Here is a 23,314-nt window from a genome sequence, read left to right as displayed (position 1 = left end):
GCCATCTTTTGTAAGAAGGCAGATCTGTGTTGGTGAATTTCTTGCAAAGAGTCTGTGTCACGATTTCCAGTCCAGTAAGTGGGGACTGCCTCCCTTCAAAGATTTGTTGGCATGTCTTCACATAGCACAGGTTCATGAAAATCTCATCCACTATTGGGGTAGGGAAAAAATGGCACATTTGTTACTGCTTAAAAACTCATATATTATGATTACCTTTGAAAGGAGGGGTAGGAATTCCATGCATCATTATTTCTTGGCCTTTTTAAAAGCAAATTAGTTTCTATATCCTTTTAGAATTTTCTGTTATTTCCCTGTTTGACAGAGGATATATTTCCCACTGTCTATGGCACAATCTGGAAGTAGATTGTAAACAAAGTGACTTTGATGGAAAGCTGTATATTTTTTGTAAGTTAACATACATATTCATTGGTTTATTTTTTTCAGATAAGAGTACATAAGAAAATGTAGTCTTCCGCTGGCTTTCTGTTCCTCTTTCAAAAAGCAATTTAGCTGTTGCTTTTGGCAATTTGCTTACTCTCATGTTGAGCCAGATCTTACAGAGCATCTGATTTAATGCACGGATGCCAACAATTAATTCCAACTTGGTGTGAATAAAAATTGATCAGCCACAAATTACATTGCGGTAGCAAACATAGGAATATTATTAAGCTCCAAGCTGAAATTCTAAAACCTATGCCAACTGGGCTTTGGTGCAGTTTAATTTTTTTAGTTACCTTTCTCTTTACAGAAGTTCAGGCAATGAAAAATCATAAAAATGAAGTCAGAATAAAAATATGCTATTATGAAATTTATGTAGAAAAAATACACATAAACATACAGAGTTAAGTTAATTTACCAAGGACAATAACTGCAAGCTGCTGGTACTTGTACACTGACATCTTGGAGAATAATGTTACAATTTTTTTCAGTTAATTAAAACCATAACCAATTTTCTTCTGCCGACAAGGTCTGTGAACTGAACACCCACCAGGACAATACTGTGAGAGAGAAACCTCCCATCGTAATGCAACTTCACATAAAATATGAGATTTGTTGGGGGAGAAGGGAGCTTACAGTACAGAAAATTGTGATAAGGATTCTTTTCTTGGAATGCAACCCTGCATTGTAATGCAGGGCTACAATATAGTTTCAACATTCTATGGTGAACAAATGCTGGAAATTGACATAGCAATGTTTATATTTAAATGTGTACATGATATTGTTGATAATTGATTTTAAATTGTTTACAGGCAAATCGTTGGATAAGGAATATGGAGGCTAAGAATGGCTTGAAGATAATTAAACTGACAGACTCTGGACTCCTGCGCACATTAGAAAATGCTATTCGGCTTGGCATGCCTATACTTTTGGAAGAGGTAACTGTATTCTGTTATACTCATTTTTCCTTTCACTCAAATAAGCAGCTCAACAGGCAGAACATTATTGAACAGTACACAAACAACAACATGCATTGAAAAACGCTTGTAAAAATGGTCATTACACATCCAGCATTAACACAAAATGCTGGAGGAATTCAGCATGTCAGGCAGCATCTATAGAGAGGATTAAACAGTTGATGGTTCAGGTTGAGACCTCTCATTATTACAGGGAAGGAAGGGCAGAAGCCAGAGTAAGAAGCTGGGGGGAAGGGGAAGAATACAAGGTGACAGGTGATAGGTGAAACTAGGTGAGGGGGGAATGTGGGTGGGTGAAAAGGGGGATAAAATAAGAAGTTGGGAGATGATAGGTGGAAGAGATAAAAGGCTAAAGAAGGAATCTAATAGGAGAGGAGGGGAGATCATAGAATAAAAGGGAGGAGGATGGGAACCAGAGTGAGGTGGTGGACAGGTAAGACATTAATACTTATTTTCCAAGCAAGGTAATTATTTAAATACGCAAACACAAGGAAATCTGCAGATGCTGGAAGTTCAAGCAACACACAAAATGCTGGCGGAACTGTTAATGAAGTCAATAAGCTCAGCATGCTGTTTATGATTAATGAAAAGTTCCACCATCATTTTTTGTGTGTTGCTTTGATTATTTAAATGCTGTCACTTAATACTGCAATCCAAATAAAAACCAACATAGCTCTCTCCCCAGGAAAACATATACTATTGGATTTAAAACTGTCTATTAAAAGTGAAGAATTTCTTACCTCAGGAAAACAGAGATAAACATTATCTAATATTAGATTGGCATCTGACTGCTTTGAAGACTTAACATCATAGCTTTTATGTGCAACAGAGTTGGCTGCAAGCAGTTAGTATATCTTGGGTAGCTTGACCTAAGGCCCAGTGCATAGCATGTCTTAATAGCTGGCCACCAAACAATTTATGGTTTGTAAAGTCCCTTAAACATGTTTAAAAAAAGAGTTTTAAAATACTTAGATATATAATTCACTGGCACAAGTTAATTAAAACAATGAAAATGATAGTTTTTCTTAACAAAACAAGTTGTCTAGTTTAGTTAAGCATTTAATTACCAGTTTAATTAGTTTCCCATAACATTTTAGGCTGAAGGACCAGTTCCAGTGCTATATTCTTCTATGTTCTATGTCTTTCTTCTGAAGGATGATGATATTTATATGAATTTAACCACTGTTGGTGTGCCATTTATGGCATGTGTATAGTTGAAGAGCTAATTCAATTCATTATAGAATGCATCCAGACTCAGTGACAATGAGTCCAGGAACAGAGCAGAGGCCGTATAAGCTGGTATCAGGACATAAGCCTGATCTGTCTCATTGTTCAATCTCTACCCTTTCAAAAAGTGTGTTATCCTGTCAATCTCTAGCTGTGCTACAGGAAATCCCCAACAATCTCACAAACAAAATTATATTTCTGAAGGTTCAGTATTTATAAATTATAAATTGTATGCTTACAAACACATATTCACATATACACTGTGTGTCAAGAAATGCAGAGCTGTATCCATTAATGAACAAGGTCAGAAAGTTAAAAGATCTGCATGTTCAAAGGTTTAAAGGTGAATTTAATGTCAGAGAAATGTAATACAATATACATCCTGAAATTAAAAACGCAAACACGAGGAATTCTGCAGATGCTGGAAATTCAAGCAACACACATCAAAGTTGCTGGTGAACGCAGCAGGCCAGGCAGCAGCTCTAAGAAGAGGAACAGTCGACGTTTTGGGCCGAGACCCTTCGTCAGGACTAACTGAAGGAAGAGCTAGTAAGAGATTTGAAACTTTCACCCTGTCCTCAAGTTTACCTGGTCCATTTCCGACACCTCCCTCCCCTTTCTAGATCTTTCTGTCTCTATCTCTGGAGACAGCTTATCTACTGATGTCTACTGTAAGCCTACTGACTCTCACAGCTATCTGGACTATTCCTCTTCTCACCCTGTCTCTTGCAAAAATGCCATCCCCTTCTCGCAATTCCTCCGTCTCCGCTGCATCTGCTCTCAGGATGAGGCTTTTCATTCTAGGACGAGGGAGATGTCCTCCTTTTTTAAAGAAAGGGGCTTCCCTTCCTCCACCATCAACTCTGCTCTCAAACACATCTCCCCCATTTCACACACATCTGATCTCACTCCATCCTCCTGCCACCCCACTAGGAATAGGGTTCCCCTGGTCCTCACCTACCACCCCACCAGCTTCCGGATCCACCACCTCCAACAGGATCCCACCACTAAGCACCTCTTTCCCTCCCCCCCTCCGCTTTCCGCAGGGATAACTCCCTACGCGACTCCCTTGTCCATTTGTCCCCCCCATCCCTCCCCATTGATCTCCCTCCTGGCACTTATCCTTGTAAGCGGAACAAGTGCCACACGTGCCCTTACATTTCCTCCCTTACCACCATTCAGGGCCCCAAACAGTCCTTCCAGGTGAGGCGACACTTCACCTGTGAGTCGGCTGGGGTGATATACTGCATCCAGTGCTCCCAATGTGACCTTCTATATATTGGTGAGACCCGATGCAGACTGGGAGATCATTTTGCTGAACACCTACGCTCTGTCCGCCAGAGAAAGCAGGATCTCCCAGTGGCCACACATTTTAATTCCACATCCCATTCCCATTCTGATATGTTTATCCACGGCTTCCTCTACTGTAAAGATGAAGCCACACTCAGGTTGGAGGAACAACACCTTATATTCCGTCTGGGTAGCCTCCAACCTGATGGCATGAACATTGACTTCTCAAACTTCCGCTAATGCCCCACCTCCCCCTCGTACTCCATCCGTTATTTATTTATATACACACATTCTTTCTCTCTCTCCTTTTTCTCCCTCTGTCCCTCTGACTATACCCCTTGCCCATCCTCTGGGGTTTTTTCCCCCCTCCCCCTTTTCCTTCTCCCTGGGCCTCCTGTCCCATGATCCTCTCATATCCCTTTTGCCAATCACCTGTCCAGCTCTTGGCTCCATCCCTCCCGCTCCTGTCTTCTCCCATCATTTTGGATCTCCCCCTCCCCCTCCCACTTTCAAATCTCTTACTAGCTCTTCCTTCAGTTAGTCCTGATGAAGGGTCTTGGCCCGAAACGTCGACTGTACCTCTTCCTAGAGATGCTGCCTGGCCTGCTGCGTTCACCAGCAACTTAGATGTGTGTTACATCCTGAAATGCTTTTTCTTCGCAAACATCCACGAAAACAGAGAAGTGCCCCAAAGAATGAACGACAGTTAAACGTAAGGACCCCAAAGTCCCCCTCCCCCAGCTCCCCCCTCCCATGCATAAGCAGCAGCAAGCAATGATCCCCCCCCCACCAGCAAAAAAAGGCACATTGGTACTGTCACCCAAACGTGTGTTAAGCAATAGCAAAGACACAGACCAAAGTTACCCCAAGGACTTCGCATTTCATCTAACATTTGACAAACCACAGGTTCTCTCTCTCCCTGGCATGAGATAGGGAGGTGTCCCCCATTTTCATAGCGAGCATGAGACATAACAACAACCCACTGATTTACGATGTTAAAAGTCCACTTCGTCACTTTTTCCGAGCTCTGTGTCTGAAGATCGCAAAGACCTCAGGTCTTCGGGCCCACAGCAAAATATTTTCCGGCCTCCCCGATGACGCACGAGTCTCCTGCCGAGACACCAACTCTCGACCCACCCGTCTGAAGAGCCCCGAGATCTCAAGCTTCCAAACACGATCGACACTCTCAGGCCAAACTCTTGGCATATCGAATAACGCCCAGTCGTGGAACCCTTAAGAACGGGTCCCATTCCCGCAAAGAACTGAAGCCTGCGTGTAACTCCAGGTCAGGGTCTTCAAGAGAACCCTGAAACGGAAAAATAAAGATATTAAAGGTGGAAATAGACCTGTTTTCCAAATACTAAACACACATGTAACATGGCTGGCAAATAATGTGCTCACACAAAATTCTAGAGAACAGAAGCAGGGCCTTTAGCTACCATATCCATGCTGACCTTCAAGTTCTCTCCATAATAATCCTATTTACTGGCACGTAGTCTTGCAGCGTGTTATATCTTGGTGATTCAAGTGCTCATCCAAATGCTTTTATATGTGGTTGGAATATCCACATCGATCAGCTTATGAGGTAGTGTGTACCACGTTGCTATCATCATCCAGGCGTAAAAACTCAAAAGCTTCTTCCTTAGGTCTTCACCTTAATTTTGGTTTTGCAAACACCACCGTGGGGAAAATATCTTATTGTCAACCTTATGTATAACTCACATAACTTTGTAAGCCTCTATCAACCAGACTACCCCATTCATCCTCATTGCAAGGGGTCCTAGCCTAATTTGTTTCTCCTCGGAACTGCAAATTCCATTGACAACGATGTCCTGGTGAATCTTTTCTGCACCAGTACAATCATATACTGCATTGTCATCATTCAGTGATTGACTGTGTCGTCAATTAGTGTGTTGTGATCACACAATGTTTCAGCGGTGGCCTAACCATTATTTTGTAAAATTGTACTGTACACCCTACTGTAACACAAAATGCCTTAGCTAATGAGAACAGACAGTCTGTGTGCCTTAAAACAAGCTGCTGAGGAACTCGGTGAGTTAAACAGCATCTGTGGGGACAAAAGGATTGCCGACTTTCTTGGGTTAAGACCTTGCATCAGGACTGGGAGTATAGAAGGAAGATAGCTAGTATAAAGAGATAAGAGGGAAGGACAAGACAAGGATCATCAATTATTTTGCTTCTACTGATGCTGCTTGAGTCACTGAATTTCTACAGCAGTTTTCTCAAAGGTATTTAACTCAAGATTTCAGCATCTTTACCTCAATGGCAATGAGCATGCTGCCTTGTGGGATCTTTGGACTTGTACACCTATATCCATTTCTTTGGGCATATAGCCCTTATTATCTTTCCCAAAATACATGATCCTACACTTACCAGGATTAAATTTTATTTTTTATTAGCGTGCCCAGTTTTCCAGCTGATTCTATAGTTTAGGACCACGCTTCTCACCATCAACAGTACCAACAGTTTTCTGATTAGTGAGTATCAATCAAAAAAGCACAACTCACTCAATTCAAATAATGCTTATGCTTGAACTCCCCTTCTGATGCTTATTAGGGATTAACATAATTGTGCATTCCAGAAAGCAAGGCCTACATAAGAGTCGTAGAACACTACTGCGCAGAAACAGTCCCTTCTGCCCATCTATTCGAGCCAAACTAGATGGATCTGCCTAGTCCCTTTGACCTGCATCTGGACCATAACCTTCTATAACCTTCCCATCCATGTATCACCCCTAACCCATGACCTTTTGTTCTAGTTTCACCCAAGCTCAGTGGAAAAAGCCTGCTTGCATTTACTCTATACACCTCATAATTGTATATACCTCTATGAAATCTCCCCTAAAGACTTATATTCTAGGGAATAAAGTTCTAACCTATTCAACCTTTCCCTATAGCTCAAGTACTCAACGTCCTTGTAAATTTTCTCTGCATTCCTTCAATCTTATTGACATCTTTCTCAGAGGTACATGACCAAACTTGCACACAGTACTCCAAATTAGTCCTCGTCAACATCTTATGCAACTTCAACATAACATCCCAACTTCTGTACTCAATACTCTAATTTATGAAAGTCAATGTGCCAAAAGGTACATGTACCTTTACAATCCTATCTACCTGTAATGCACTTTCAAGGAATCATTGATCTGTATTCCCAGATCCCTCTGATCTACTGTACTCCTCAGTGCCCTCCTGCTCACTGTGTAAGTCCTAATTTGGTTTGTCCTCCCAAAGTATAACACCTCACACTTATCTGCATTAAATTTCATCTGCCATTTTTCAGCCCATTTTTCCAGCTGCTCCAGATCTCACTGTAAGCTTTGATAGTCTTCATTGACTACTACATCCCCACTCTTGGTGTTACCTGCAAATTTGCTTTTCCAGTTCTACCACATTATCATCCAGATCATTGACTTGGGTGACAAACAATGACCAACCCAGCACAGATCCCTGTAGTATAACACTATATAGAGGTCTCCAGGCAGAGAGGCAACCATCTGCTACCTCTCTGGCTTCTGGCTTCTTCCACGAAGCCAGTGTTTAATTCATTTACCACATAAAATCCTGTGGCATTACAGGAATGATACCGGCGTAGAAAAAGGGATGGCTGAGAGGCAGGAGTCAGCAAGTGGGAATAAGATGGGCCTATTCTGGTTGGCTGCTTGTGACTATTGGTGTTCCTCAGGGGTCAATATTAGGACCACTACTTTTCACCTTGTTTGTCAATGACTTGGATTATGGAATTGATGGCTTTTTGGCAAAGTTTGCGGATGTTACAAAGATAGGTGGAGGGGTAGGTAGCGCTGAGGAAGCAATATGATTGCAACAGGACTGAGACAAATTGGGAAGAATGGGCAAAAAAGTGGCAGATGGAATACTGTGTTGAGAAATGTATGATAATGCATTTTGGTAAAAGGAACAATAGGGTGGACTATTATCTAAATGGGGAGAAGATTCAAACATCAGAGTTGCAGAAAGGCATGGGAGTCCTTGTACAATATTCTCAGAAGGTTAATTTACACGGTGTCTGTGGTAGAGAAGGCAAATGCAACATTGGCATTTATTTCAAGGGGATTAGCATATAAAAGCAAGGAGATAATACTGAAGCTTTATAAGACACTGACCGGCTGCACTTGGAGTATTGTCAACAGTTTTGGGCCCCATATTTCAGAAAGGATGTGTTGTTAGATGATTCTGGGAATGAAGGTGTTAACATATGAGGAGCGTTTGACAGCTTTGGGCCTGTATTCACTGAAATTTAGAAGAATGCAGGGTGGGGGGGGCGGGGTTGGTGGGAATCTCATTGATACCTACTGAATGTTGGAAGGACTAGATAGTGTGGATGTATAGAGCATGTTTCCTATGGTGGGGGTATGCAGAACTAGAGGGCACAGCCTCAAAATTGAGGGGCAACCTTTTAGAATAGAGATAAGGAGGAATTTTTTTTTAGCTAGATGGTAGTGAATCTGTGGAATGCTGTACCACAGACTGGGGTGGAGGTCAAGTCCGTGGGTATATTTAAGGCAGAAGTTGATAGTTTCCTTATTGATCAGGGCATCAAAGGATATGGCAAGAAGGCATCATGTATGGAGTTGAGTGGGATGCGGGATTAGCAATGATGGAATGGCGGACTAGGCTCGATGGGCTGAATGGCCTAATTCTGTTCCTATGTCTTATGTTCTTATCTTATCTTGAATGCCAAGCAACCTGAACCTCCTTGACCGACCTCCCATGTGGGACCTTATCAAAAGCCTTACTAAAGTTCATGTAGACAACATCCACTGCCTTGCCTTCATCAGCTTTCCTGGTAACTTCTTCAAATGACTCTATAATATTAGTTAGACATAACCTACCATGTACAAAGCCATATTGACTTTCCCTCATCAATCCCTATTTATCCAAATACTTATATATCTTCGAATACCTTTCAATAACTTATCCATTACTGATGTCAGGTTCACTGGCCTATAATTTCTGGGCTTATTCTTAGAGCCTTTCTTAAACAACGGAACAACATAAGCTATCTTCCAGTCCTCCAGTTCCTCACCCCTGGCTAAAGATGTTTTAAATACCTCTGCTACGGTCCTTGCTTCTGACAGGATCCAAGGGAACACGTTGTCAGGACCTTGTGATTTATCTGCCCTAATTTGCCTCAAGAAAGCAAAAACCTCCTCCTCTATAATCTCTATCTGGTGCATAAGCTCAATACTGCATTGTCTAACTTCTATAGAATCTGTGTCCATCTCCCGAGTAAATACAGATGCAAGAAATCTATTTAAGATCTCCCCTCATCTCTTTTGAGTGCATGCATAACTAACCATTGTGATCTTCCAGAGGATCACTTTTGGTCCTTTCTATCCTTTTGCTCTTACTATATCTGTAGAAGCCCTTGGGATTATCCTTCACCTTGTCTGCTAAAGCAACCTCATGCCTTCTTTTAGCCTTCCTGATTTCCTTCTTAAGTGTTTTCTTGCATATCTTTCACTCCACATGTACCTAATTTGCTCCTTCCTGCGGACTATACCTGCTATGCACTTCCTTCTTTTTCTTAACCAGGGCCTCAAAATCTCTTGAAAACTAAAGTTTCCTAAACCTGTTATCCTTACCTTTTATTCTGACAGGAATGTATAAACTGAGTACTCTCAAAATTTCACTTTTGAAGGCTCTCACTTACTAAGTGCACGCCTTTTCCAATCCACACTTGCCAGGTCATTTCTGATACCATAAAAATTGGCCTTTCTCCAATTTAGAAACTCAACCGGAAGACCAGACCTATCCTTCTCCATAATTTTCTTGAAACTAATGGCATTATCATCACTGGGTGCAAAGTGTTCTCCTACACAAGCTTCTGTCATCTGCCCTGCTTGTTCCCTACTCTCTCTCTGGTTGGGACCTCTATATACTGATATAGGAAATTTTCCTGAATACAATTGACAAATCTTATCCCATCCAGCCCTTTTACAGTATGGGAGTCCCAGTCAATATGTGGAAAGTTAAAATCACCAGCTGTCATAACCCCATGTTCCTTGCAACAGTCTGCGAGCTCTGCAAATTTGTTCTTCTAAATCCTGCGGACCATTGTCTTACCTATAATTTAATCCCTGTGATGTGGTCATCCCTTTCTTATTCCTCAGTTCCATCCATGTAGCTCAGGAATTGAGCCCTCTAGTCTGTTCTGTCTAAACAGCGCTGTGACATTTTCCTTGACTCTTATGCCACCCCTCACCATTTAATCCCTCCCACTCTATCATGTCTAAAACAATGGAACCCTGGAACGTTGAGCTGCCAGTCCTGCCCCTCCTCCAACAAAGTCTCACTATTGGCTACAATGTCATAATTCCAGGTGTTGATCCATGTCCTCAGCTCATCTGCCTTTTCTACAATATGCCTTGCATTAAAATATGCTCAACTCAGAATATTAGGATCACCGCACTTAACCTTTTGATTGCTAACTTTGTATGTAGGCTTAACAACATTTTCTCCTTCAGCCATTCTATATCTGCACTAGCGCTCTGGTTCCCATCTCCGCTGACACCCTAATTTAAACCCCGCTGCTCCCCAAACCCCATGCAGCACCAACACACCTTCTCACAAGGACATCAGTTTTCCTTCAGTTCATGTGCAAACTATTCTGTCTGTACAGGTCCCATCTTCCCTGGAAGAGAGCCCAATGATCCAAAAAATCTGAAGCTCTCCCTCCTGCAACATCTCCTTAGCCACATGCTAAACTGTATTACCTTCCTATTTCTGGTATCACTAGCAGATGGCATGGTTAGCAATCCTGAAGGTCCTGTCCTTCAACTTAATACCTAATTCCCTGAACTAATTTTCTTGCGGGTATTCACAATAAAGCAAAGAAATACAATAGTCACTGAAAAACTACACGCAAAGTCTGACAGACTCTGCAGATTAAAGAAAATACTGGGAACAAAAATTTTAGAGTACTTGAAAGTTAGTCCATTGGTTGTGGAATCAGTTCAGAGTTGGGGTAAATAAAGTTATCCATGCTGGTTTAGGAGCTTTCTGGTTGAAGGGTAATAAGTGTTCTTGAACTCAGTGGTGTGAGACCTAAGGCTCCTGTACCTCCTTTCTGATGGCAGCAGCAAGAAGAGGGCATGCCTGGATGTTGTGGTTTATTGATAATGGATGCTGCTTTCTTGTAGTAGTGTTCCTTGTACGTGTACACAAAGGTGGAGAGGGATTTGTCTGTGATGGACTGGGCTGCCTGTATCGACCACTGACCCCTCTTTGTAGGCTTTTTCATTCTTGGGCATTCGTGTTTCCATACCAAGCCATGATGCAACAAGTCAGGACAATTTCCTCTGTGCATTTATAAAAGTTTGTGAAAGTTTAAGAAGACATTCTAAATCTGCACAAACTTCGAAGAAAGTAGCAGTGTTGTTATGCATTCTTTGTGTGGGCACTTACAAGCTTGTCCCTGGACAGATTATCTGATATAATGACACCAAGGAATTCAAATTTACTGACCCTCTCCACCTCTTATTTCCCCAATGAGGACTGGCTCATGGACCTCAAATTTCTTTCTCAGCTCTTTAGTTTTGCTGACATTGAGTGAGAGGTTGCTGTTGAGACACTATTCAACCAGATTTCCAATCTCCCTCCTACCTGCCGATTTGTCACCACCTTTGATTTGGCCAACAACCAGTGGTGTCATCAGCAAACTTAGATATGGCATTGGAGTTGTACTTATCTACACAGCCATAGGTATAAAGCAAGTAGAACAGGGGGCTAAGCACACAGTATTGTGGTGAACCTGTGCTTGTGGTGATTGTGGAGGAGTTGTTGTTGCCAATCTGAACAAACTCGATCTACAAGTGAGAAAATCAAAGATCCATTTGCACATGGAGGTATTGTAGCCTAGGTCTTGGAGCTTATAGATTAGTTTTGAGGTGATGATGGTGTTGAATGCTAAGCTGTAGTCAATGAAGAGCATCCTTATGTCTGCATCTACATTGTCCAGATGGTCTGGAGCTAGATGAAAAGCCAAATTGCTTCTGCTGTTGACCTGTTGTGACAGCAGGCAAACTGGAGTAGATCCATGTTACCCCTCAGGCAGGAGTTGATAACTAATTTCCCAAAGCACTTCATCACAATGGACATAAATGCTACTGGATGATAGTCATTGAGGCAGGTTACCATGTTCTTTTTGGGCACTGGTATGAAAAAGTTTGCTTGAAGCAGGTAACTAACTCAGCCTGCTTAAGTAAGAGGTTGAAGATATATCAGTAAACATGCCCACCAGCTGATTAGCACAGGTCTTCAATACTCAGCCAGGTACACCATCAGGCCAAATGATTTCTGTAGGTTCACCCTCCTGAAGTATGCACTATGTTGGCCTCAAAGACTGAAATCACGGGGTCTTCGGGGGCTTTGTCGGTTTGTGAGATGCCTCCATGTTCTGTTGGTTCTGCGAGCATAAAGGCATTGAACTCATTTGAGAGCGGCATGTTGTTATCATTTATGCTGCTTGATTTTGCTTTGAAGAAGGTGATGACTTTCAAATAGCTGCCAGAGCTGTTGAGCGTCCTTTTGTGATTCAAATTTGGTCTAAAATTGCCACTTTGCATATGAGGTGGCTTTCCAAAAGTCATATCGAGACCTCTTGTACACTCCTGGTCACTCATCCTGAACGCCACCAATCTAGCCCACAGTAGATTGCTGAACTCTTGTAGGGCTTCTGGTTGGGAAAGACTCTGAATTATTTTGTGGGGACACACTCATTTACAACTTTCTTCATAACGTCTGTGACGAATGTGGCATATTCATTCAGGTCTTCTGTTGAGTCCTTGAACATGGTCCGGTACCAGCAATATCATACCCACTCTTCTGCCACCCATAACCATCTCTTTGTTGTCCTTACCTCTGGTGCTCTGCTCTTCAGCCTCATCCTGTAAGAACAGCTCTTGGTTGTCTCCCAAAGCCCAACTCCAAATTTCCCCTTCCCCTTAGAATAGTCCTCTTATCATCTTCCACTCAATTCCCCGTCTGTCATTAGCCCCATATGTAATCTGACATACTGTGCCCTTACTTACCTGATCTAGATCTAGCAGGCCCTCAGCATCACAGGTCCTGTAGCTTGAGTGGTAATAGGGCCAATAGCAATGCATTAAGGAAGCTGTGCCACTGAAACCATTTGAAGTTGGTAAGGCCCTGCCCATATCTAAGCTGATAATAAAATCTATTATTTTTAGTCATCTCTAAGTACCTTTGACATTCAGACATTAGAAACTGTTAAAGTTGAGAAATAAGTAATTAATTATTTCTAAAATAAAATAGTTGATGAGGTACACACAAACATGTGTACTTAGTGGCATTAAACTGAAATAAAAATAAAAGCTGACTTCTAGTTTTTCTTCTAAATCTTTTTCCTGACAATCCCCATTTAATCAATGGAGTCATGAATCCTCTCCTGAATTTTGACTCAGCATGGGACCCCGGAGACATTTTCCCAGCATCACGCTGGAAAATCCCAGCATGTTCTGACCACTACTGGGTTCAGTGTGGAGGAACTAACTGATTTGGCTTTGCAAGTCTGGGTCTAACTTCTTGTGAGTTACACCTCTGGTATCTGTGTTTCTCTATCATTAGATTATAACAGCTATCATTTATTTGTTTGTTAACTCCATGTTTTGTTTTTATATCACAGCTGAAAGAAAGTTTGGACCCAGCCTTGGAACCTATTCTTCTAAATCAAACATTTATGTCAGGTGGTAGGCTACTTATGCGTTTGGGAGATACAGACATTGAATATGACAAAAACTTCAAATTTTATATGACAACTAAAATGTCCAATCCACACTATCTGCCAGAGGTAATTATTTTTTTCTTTGACTATTTTTGCTATGGGCAGTGACCTCTGCTGGACAATGATTAAATATATATAATTAAAGATGATGATTTTCAGTATTGTTTTAAGCATTTATAGGCTTTTGTTTCTTATTTGTGCTAAACTTCTCAGGTGAGCAAGATGATGACTTAAGCAAGTAAAGATACTTGCTGTATCTATACATGTACTATACAGAATCATGTATTCATTCTACATAATTATCGTTCAGACATTATTATGTTTCATAACTTAAAAGAAATGATACCTGAGCAACAAATTTAAGAAATAATGGAAATGAAATCTGTCATTATATATTTAACATGGTTATCCTTTTTATTGCTTCAGGTATGTATAAAGGTGACGATCATCAATTTCACTGTGACCAAATCTGGTTTAGAAGATCAGCTGCTGAGGTACGATTCCTTGCTTTATATGATGTAATACTTTTCCATTATTAAAACATTCTCTGAATCTATTTTCTATCATGTAGACTCAGTAATTTTATGGATTTCACAATGCCATGAGAACAGAAAGTGATTATTAGAAGTTGAACAACGAAAGTACAATTGTATACAGTTACTTGGAGTTGCTTATCTAGTTGAGTGTGAACTAATTCAGTCATACTGTTATGCAAAGTTCTGATATGCAATTATTGATGTACTAAAATATGCGTTAGCAGCCAATCATGTCCTTTGTAAGCAAAAATGACAAATTTGACCAAAAATCCAGGTAGTGTTAGAGACGGTGTTAGTATGGCTTATGCCAAAAAACAATTACTAAAGTAGGAGCTCCCTCAATTTTGTGCAATTTTCAACTTTTCATTCCATAGTAATAAGGATTTTACCTTTGAAGACATAATGCTCATAGGAGCAGGATTACGCTGTTAGGCTGTTTGGCCTGTTGAGGCTGTTCTACCATTCGATTGTGGCTGATTTATTTTCCCTCTTATCTCCATTCTCCTGCCTTCTGCCCATACCCTTGACATCCTTATTAACTAAGAATCTGTCATCCTCCATTTTAAAGATACCTAATGATTTGCCTTCCACAGACATCTGTGGCAATAAATCCCACAGATTCATCACTCTCTGACTAAAGAAATTCCTCCCCATCTCTTTTCTAAAGGGACCCTTTGGTGTAAGACTCTCCCGTTGTTGGAAACCGCCTCTCCATGTCCACTCTATCTAGGTCTTTCAGTAGATTTCAATGAGATTCCCTATCATTATTCTAATCTCCAATGAATACTGGACCAGAGCTATCAAACACTCATAGATGAACCCTTTCATTCCTGGGATCATTCTCATAAACCTCCTCTGAAACAATGGTGTAATATACATTTTGCTGCAACAGAGGAGAAGGTCTGCTCCTATGTTCATTCAATGAAGATGTACAAATCTTTGTCAGAGAGAAAGGTCCTCTGCTTCCAGAATGGCCAGAAACAAGCAAGTCCATTATAATGATCTCCTCCAGAGTTGAGAGTCTCTGATTACTGGAGCAATGCTAAAAGAAACATTGGATCTCAGGATCTGCAGAATAGAAGAAGTTACAAAAATGCATTGTTTTTAGAGGTTTGAGTCCTTTAAATGGAAGGGCATTCATTACTAAACGCACAATTTAAATATATTTGTCAGAAATTCACTCTTTCATTTCATGTGGAAATTCGGGGGCTTTATGTGCCATCTGTGCTCACTGACATAATTATTGGTGTGATGAGTTGATGTTACCAGTTGTATTGTGGAGATAGTCACTTGGTTTACATTGTAGACTTTGGTTTTGCACTCTTCCCTGTATTTTCTCCCTGTATAAGTACTGTGTACCTCTCGTGGCCATTGCCCAACTTCTCTTTCAGTTGGGAGATGCAGCTCCAGATGTTGAACAAGGACATTGGTTTCATTAGTGGCTTTTTCTTTCCTGTTGCCGCTCTAATACTAATATTCAAGCTCCACCTCATACTCTCAGTCTTTGAGTCTCCTTTCTTCTCCTCTTCTACAGCACCTGCTGTCTTTGAAAGGCAAAGTTAGAACATATAAAGTATACAATGGTTATGTCTTTGCATCTGCTTGAGTTAACCATCTTTCATGCCATCTTGGACTATTGCAGGCAAGAACCTAAGGGGTTTTCTAATACAATCAGAATCTTACATAGTTTTCATGTTGTCTTTGCTCGGTTGCTATAGTTGGAATGTGCACTGATGTGAGTCACCAGGAAGCAGATGGCAATCCTTATTCTCAGGATCCATCCCTCTAATTGCCAGATGCTGCAAATAGCTGACAGCATGAAGATTATATAATTCCCAAGAGATGGCATCCACAATGAGGAAATTCTTCATGGGATTCATAGTCGGGTGCATATTGTGGTTTTGCAGGTTATCGAGGGAGATCCTGAAGGAGTTTTTGGCTGGATCGTGGGACATGCTAGAAAATCCCAGAGTTTAAAATACAAACTCTTCGTTCCCTGAATTCAAGGCTAATGAAGTAATTTCTTCCCAGGTGGCGTGGCCAGGTTGCCTCTGATGCAGCAGTGACTGACAAAAGCTTCCTCCAGTAATGAAGTGCAAATAGTGGAGTCACAACTGAGCTAGCCATAGAATTAGCTTCCATCATGATTTTCACCACGATCTGTGAAATATAAAAGGTGTTTGAACAGCCTAGTGTTATACATTAAGCTACCAAGACAGCATAATGTTTGTTTAAAGTTTTGAAAAGGCAGCAAACCATTGCAGTGTGCTGCTCATTCTACTGAGACTGCACCAATTTCCTCCAATTTTGTTGGCAGTGTATAATTGAATCACGTTATTAGTTGGTGACAACCTGATGCTGGGATTAACATCAAGTGCACCAGCTTGATTAGCATAGAGGCTAATTTCACTTGGCACATTTTCAAATGGAAATAATCTCAGGCAGTATCTGCTCCAGTTAAAATCAAAACTGAACTGTGAAATACTCAATTAAAGGCACCATGCTATCCAATTCCATGGATCTGCTAATTTGCTCTGTGCTATCATACTAAAGATGTTGTGGCTATGTGGAAAATCTCTTCATGAGTTTTCCAGTTGATAAAGTCATAAATAAACTCTTCTGAATTCTCAAGAATTTCATTAAACACCCAAGGCACATCATTTCCTTAGGTTTTTCTCTGCATTGCCAAGTGCTGAGACTACAGGAGTATTTCATTGAAAATCCAGTCTGTAAAATTTGGCTCTGCAGCATCCATTGCTTGGTGCTTCAAATACCAAATTGATTTTAAGGAAGCAACTAACAGGCAAGACATATTCCTGGCATGGGCTACACTAGTCTTGCATTGCTTTGTTCATGTGCAACTGATACTGTTTGGACAAGTGCAGAGCATGAAGTCAGTCAATTTGCAATATTGATCCAAACCTTCAGTGCTAAATTACACCATCAGTACTCTAGTTAATACTCTCTCAATTTCAACAACATGAGATATAAGTTCACTTCAAGTTGTTCCCATTGCTGTGATTTTAAAGCTTTAACTATCTTTTCTTTAGAACTTATTCATTTTTAGGCCATAGGTATTGTTGGTAAGGCCCATTTGTAGTTACCTTTGATATATTGCAAGTGAGTCACTTGTTTTTTTTTGTTGAAATTACTTCCACAGTGCTCCAGGGTGAGGGATATTAGGATTGAGAGACCATAGTCAGTACAGATTGGTGATGATAATTCTCCTTGCTGACAATCCTTAGCAATGCAAACAATGAGCTGACACACCTGTGCTACTCTCTCTACATTCACAAATATGGCAAAGTGCAGCGTAAACACCATCTATAAATTTGCAGATGACAGCACTATTGCTGGTAAATCATCAGATGGCATTGAGTAAGATAGATGGGTCAGTTGAATGGTGTTGTAACAACGATCTCTGACTTAACGTTAGCAAGACCAAGGAATTGATTGTGGACTTTAGGAGGGGAAAGTTGGGAAAATGTGCACCATTCATCATTGCAGGTCAACAGTGGAAAGGGTGGGCAGTTTCAAGTTCCTGTGTGTCAACATCTTAGAGGATCTAACCTGGACCCAACACGATGATGCGGTCACAAAAAAGGCACAACAGAAACTACTTCATTATAAGTTTGAGGATGTTTGTTATGTCTCCAAACGCTTTTGAAAATTTCTATAGACGTGCAGTGGAAAGAATTCTGACTGATTGTATCACAGCCAGCTAAAGTGGCTCCAATGAAGAGATCACAAGAGGCTTCAAAAGGTTGTGGACTCAGTCAGTTCCATCACAACATAACACTCACCACTATCAACAATATCTTCAAGAAGCATTGCTAAGAACCCTTACCATCTGGGACATCCCTTCTTTTCATTACTACAATCTTAAAGCACCAGTAGGACACCATGGTAGTGTAATGGTTAGTGCAACACTATTATCGTTTAGGGCATTCTGGAGTTTGGAGTTCAATTCTGGCACTGTCTGTAAGGAGTTTGCACTGGGCGGGTTTCCTTTGACTGGCCCAGTTTCCTCCCAGATTCCAAAAATGTACCGATTAGGAGGTTAATTGGTCATAGTAAATTGTCTTTTGATTAGGCTAGTGTTAAATCGGTAGGTTGTTGGGTGGCACTGCGCAGTGGGCCAGAAGGGCCTTTTCTGTGCCGTATCTCCAGATAAATAAATAAATAAACAAACAAATAAACAATCAGGCAGGAGCAACAAGGGCCTGACGACCCATACATAATGATTCAGAAACAGCTTCCCTCTGGGATGAGATTTCTAAACAGTCCATGAGAGCACACACACTATCTTATTATTTTTTTTTGCAATATTTATGTTTTATAGTTTATAGTATTTTCATGTTTTTACACATTCTGCTGTTGCAAAACACCAACTTTCACATCAAATGTGCCAATGGTAATAAACCTGATTCCGATTTAAACCCAGTAGCAATAAAGTAATGGCAATATACATCCAAGTCAGTATTCTGCTGACTTGGAGTGGGACTTGTAGGTGCGGGGTGTTCTCATGCTCCAGCAGCCCTTGTTCTTTTTGGTGGTAGATATTCTGGTTTTTGGAAAATACTATGGGTGTGGTTACTGTTTTCTATTGTTGTTGTTGTTCAGATCCTACAGGATGAATGCAGACTCTATAATGAATGGTTCATTTCAAGTCTTTGCACAAGACAGTTGCACCCACGTTACAGCATCCACAGGCTAAGTGACCTTTACTTCCCATAACAGAAACTGAGGTATCAGTCATCATTTTCTATGATTATTGACCTCAGACTTGGTAACAGCCACTTTAATAATAGCAAGCATTGTTACTATATGAAAGAAGATGGTGGCTTATTTTTGCCATTTAGCTTCCACTGCTTACAGTCCATGTCTTGCAAAAGTGAAAAATTGTATAACTATGTGTGGACAGTCTGTCTCAGTGCTGTTCCTGATTGGTGTGTGAACTGCAGATCAACCAGGCACATCACTTACACAGATAGCACCACAGTGCCATAGCAGTTAGTGTGATATTATTACAGATCAGGGTGTTGGAGTTCAAAGTTCAATTCTGACATCATTTGTAAGGAGTTTTATGAATTTCTTGTGGAATGCATGGGTTTTCTCCAGGCACTTTGGTTTAGTACCACAGTCTAAAGACCTACCGGTTAGTAGGTTAATTGTCCCATGATTAGACGAGGGTTAAATTGGGGATTGCTGAGTATCGTGGCTGGAAGAGCCTATTCTGCACTGTATCTCAATTAATAAATAAACAAAAGATATGGATGAAGGCCAGGGAGACAATCAGCACCCACTAGAAGGAAACACAATCTACAGGTGATAAACACAACAAATTCTGCAGATGTTGGATGTCACAATAACACACACAAAATGCTGGAGAAACTCAGCAGATCAGGCAGCATCTATGGAAAGGAATAAACAGTAAACATTTCAGGCCAAGACCCTTCTTCGGGATATATGTACAGCCCACAGTTGTTGTTCAACTGCATTCCATTAGCAGTTAGTTTTTTTCCCCACTGAACATTCTGCAAAGATCTTCACAGACATGTCTCTGTCTTTTACTTTAGGTGACACTTTATTGGGAGACTGCTTCGCCGAACACCTATGCTCCGTCCACCAAAAATAGTGGATCTCCCAGTGGCTGCCCATTTGAATTCCACCTTCCATTCCCATTCTGATATGTCTATCCATGGCCTCCTCTACTGTTGCGATAAGGCCACACTCAGGTTGGAGGAGCAACACCTTATATTCTATCTGGGTAGCTTCCAACCTGATGGCATGAGCAACAATTTCTCAAACTTCTGGTAATGCCCCTCCCCCACCCCTGCCACCTTCACCATTCTCCATTCCCTTTTTCCTCTCTCACCTTATGTCCTTGCCTGCCCACTGCCTCCCTCTGGTGTTTCTCCTTGCACCTCTTGTAGCATTCTTGATCTCCAGACTTGAATGACTCTGCTCTGGCTCTCAGCAGATTCGGAATTTCATTGTTCATCCAGGGCTTCTGATTGGGGAAAACCCTAAATGATTTTTTGGGGACACACTCATCCAAAGCTATTTTAATAAAGTCTGTAATGACCCTGGGGTAGTCATTCAGGTCCACAGATGAGTTCTTGAACATGGCCTAGTCCACTGACTCAAGGCAATCCTGTAACCCTTTCTCTGCTCCTGCAACCACCTCTTAGCTGTCTTGATCTCTGGAGCCTTGCTCTTTAAGCTCCGTCTGTATTCAAGTTGGAGGAATACAGCAAAGTGACCTATCTTCCAGTTACTATAACTAGGATCCAAATGGCACTGGGAGTAATCCAAAGATTATAATTTCAGAGGTTTTTAATTTTCCATCTATCACCCTAAATACATGCTGCAAGACCTCATCTGTTTTCTTCCCCTATTCTATATAGTGACATCTGCCACCCTCACACTTCAGAGCACCCTGCAGCTGAGATGTGAAAAAAATGTGAACAAAAATTGTTGGTAGAAAACTCTTTAATATTATTCATTATTTCTTGGGAACTGCGTCATTTTTCTATGTAAAAGTGACAAGTAATCATCATTTCGCAAATCATTGTAATAAATAGCTTATGATGAATTTGGCCCTATTTGATATGATTGACTTCTTACAGCCTGCCAAGTAATTTATATTAAAATCAGATTGCTCTGTGCTAAGCCCTGAGACAGATTCTTGAGTAGAAATGTCAAGCAACACTGCCAGATGCTGTTAACCCATTGTATTCTTCCAAAACTTAAATTTTTGTTGCTTTGTATGACCTGTCATTATATGATTCTACTGGTGTGCCCTTTTATAGTGATGTTGTAAGAATTGAGAAACCTGAACTTGAAGAGCAGAGGAATCAGTTAATCGTTCAAATCAACTCTGATAAAAATCAGTTGAAAGCTATTGAAGATAGAATCTTGAAGATGCTTTTTACTTCAGAAGGTAACATTCTGGATAATGAAGAATTAATAAGCACGCTTCAAGAGTCAAAGGTAATTTATTTTATGAAATGTTTTATCAATGCAAAGAGCACTATTATTGAAACTTGAAGTATTAATTTGCCTTCTACTGAAAAATCTTTGAGGATCTTCTTACAACTTAAGGTTCTGATTTGAAAAGGGTTTGGAAATTTTGCTAAATTAATCAAATTCCAGATTTGTTTTACTAATAGCTTCATGTGTTTCATATTTGATCATGTAATTAATTTTCTCAGTGGGAGTACACATTGCCATTCCCAACATGCCTATTATTTTTATATACACGCTCATTACTTAATTTTCTTTGCTAAATGGAGTTTTTTCACATTGATTTGTGCTCAATGTTGTGTTTCACAAGGCTAATCAAATTGATAGCAGGACTAATTTCCCTTAATTTTACGAGTTTCACTCAAAGCATAGACATGTGTAAATAGCTGGTTAATTTATTAACACATTATATATTTTAATCATGTTTATTGGTTTTCAAAGACCAAAGGTCAACAAATATATAGGTGGAGGCTGTCCATTTTTGAAGCAATGAGACATGAAACAACTTGACTGTTTTGTGAGTGGCCATCATTAGTCCCTGTGATGTATTCTTGTTTGCTTATTTTATATAAATAGACAGTTTTATGCATTGCAAAGAATACAACCTTCCTTCCACCAGCCCCGACAAATTAGATTAGATTATGAGGACGCGCAGTCCTCTTTTATTGTAATTTAATAATGCCTGCATTAAGACAATAATTGGTATACCATTGTGAGTGAGTTCCCTCATCTCAGATTTTTAGCTGGTGCTATTTGTTATATCTTAACCTTTATTCTTCCTACAGAAGTACATGAACTTACTTTTTCTACATTAAACTCCATTTGTCAAGCTTTTACAGCATGCAATCCCATCTACATTTTTGTCATCAGCAAGCTTACATTCTGCTCTGTCCTTCAAATCATTAGATAGAAAATAATTAAGGGTAATTAACACTAATTACATCTCTCCATTTGAAAAAAAACCTGCTATTACTGACTGTGTATTCAATGAGAGAACTAAAATTCAGCCCATGTAAATACACTTTCCTTAATTCAGGAGGTCTTATTTTCTGCACCATTATTTTATATGTGACACTTTATCAAGTGCCTTCAGGAAATTCAAATATTAGACATGTGTAGATTATTTTCCATTGACTCTGCTTGTTATGTCCTTGAATAACTCGACATAGAACAGTTCTTGTACATTTGTTAAACACGATTTTTCTTTTATAAAATCATGTTTGTGTTGTTTGATTACAATCAATGTTTCTAAATACAAGTAATTGCTTCCTTGGTTAGATGTAAAAAAAAATGGTGAAGTAAATTATAGCTTCCTGATTTTTGTCTTCCTATCATTTTAAACAAGCAAATTATATCTGAATTTTTCCAATCCCATACTATTTTCCAATACTAACTGAATTTGTTGAAAAAACTTCAAGAACAGCTCTTCTTTCTCTGCTGCCATTTTGTTTAAAGCTCCTGATTGCAGGTCATTGAACTTTATTAACGTCTCCTTTATCAGTTTTTCTGATACTTTGTCTCTCCTAATAAGCTCTTTCTTACTATTTCTAATGAGTATTTTGCACCAAGGAGAAGGATGTGGAGGATAGTGAGATCACAGAGGAGTATTCTGATATTCTAAGAAATGCTGATATCAAGGAAGAGAGGCTGGCTTTCTTGAGGAATATTAAGGTAGATAAGTAAGTCCCCAGAGTTGGTGAGATCCATTCCAGGTTATTGAGATGGACAAGAGAAGAGATTGCTGGGACCTTTACAGAGATCTTCATTTCCTCTTCAGACACAGGTATAGTCCCAGTGGACTGAAGAATAGCTAATTCTCTACGACCTCTGTTTTAAAACAATAGTAGGGACTAGCAAGTAAATTCTAGGCTGTGAATCTCCACCTCCGTGGTAAGGGGGTTATTGCAGAAGATTATTAAGGATAGGATCTGGAAAAGCATAGATTTACAAGAGATAGTCAGCATGGTTTTGAGCAGACAGGTCATGTCTTATAAACTTGACGGCGATTTTAAGTAGGTAACAAAGTTGATT

The 23,314-nt window shown here is 40.2% G+C and overlaps 1 protein-coding gene across 3 annotated transcripts in view; it reads left to right on the top strand.

Moving 5' to 3' along the window:
* dnah6 (dynein, axonemal, heavy chain 6) overlaps positions 1 to 23,314 on the top strand; it is a 408,231-nt gene that overhangs the window by 295,172 nt on the left and 89,745 nt on the right. For all 3 annotated transcript variants that reach the window (XM_072258211.1, XM_072258210.1, XM_072258212.1), the window contains 4 exons: positions 1,251 to 1,376; positions 13,620 to 13,784; positions 14,145 to 14,212; positions 21,070 to 21,250. In XM_072258211.1, the coding sequence (XP_072114312.1) occupies positions 1,251 to 1,376; positions 13,620 to 13,784; positions 14,145 to 14,212; positions 21,070 to 21,250 (540 nt within the window). The remainder of the gene's footprint in view (positions 1 to 1,250; positions 1,377 to 13,619; positions 13,785 to 14,144; positions 14,213 to 21,069; positions 21,251 to 23,314) is intronic.

This window comes from Mobula birostris, chromosome 5, assembly GCF_030028105.1.
Source record: "Mobula birostris isolate sMobBir1 chromosome 5, sMobBir1.hap1, whole genome shotgun sequence".
Lineage (NCBI taxonomy): Eukaryota > Metazoa > Chordata > Chondrichthyes > Myliobatiformes > Myliobatidae > Mobula > Mobula birostris.
The sequence above is the reverse complement of the archived record's forward strand: the minus strand, read 5'-3'. Positions and strand labels throughout refer to the sequence as shown.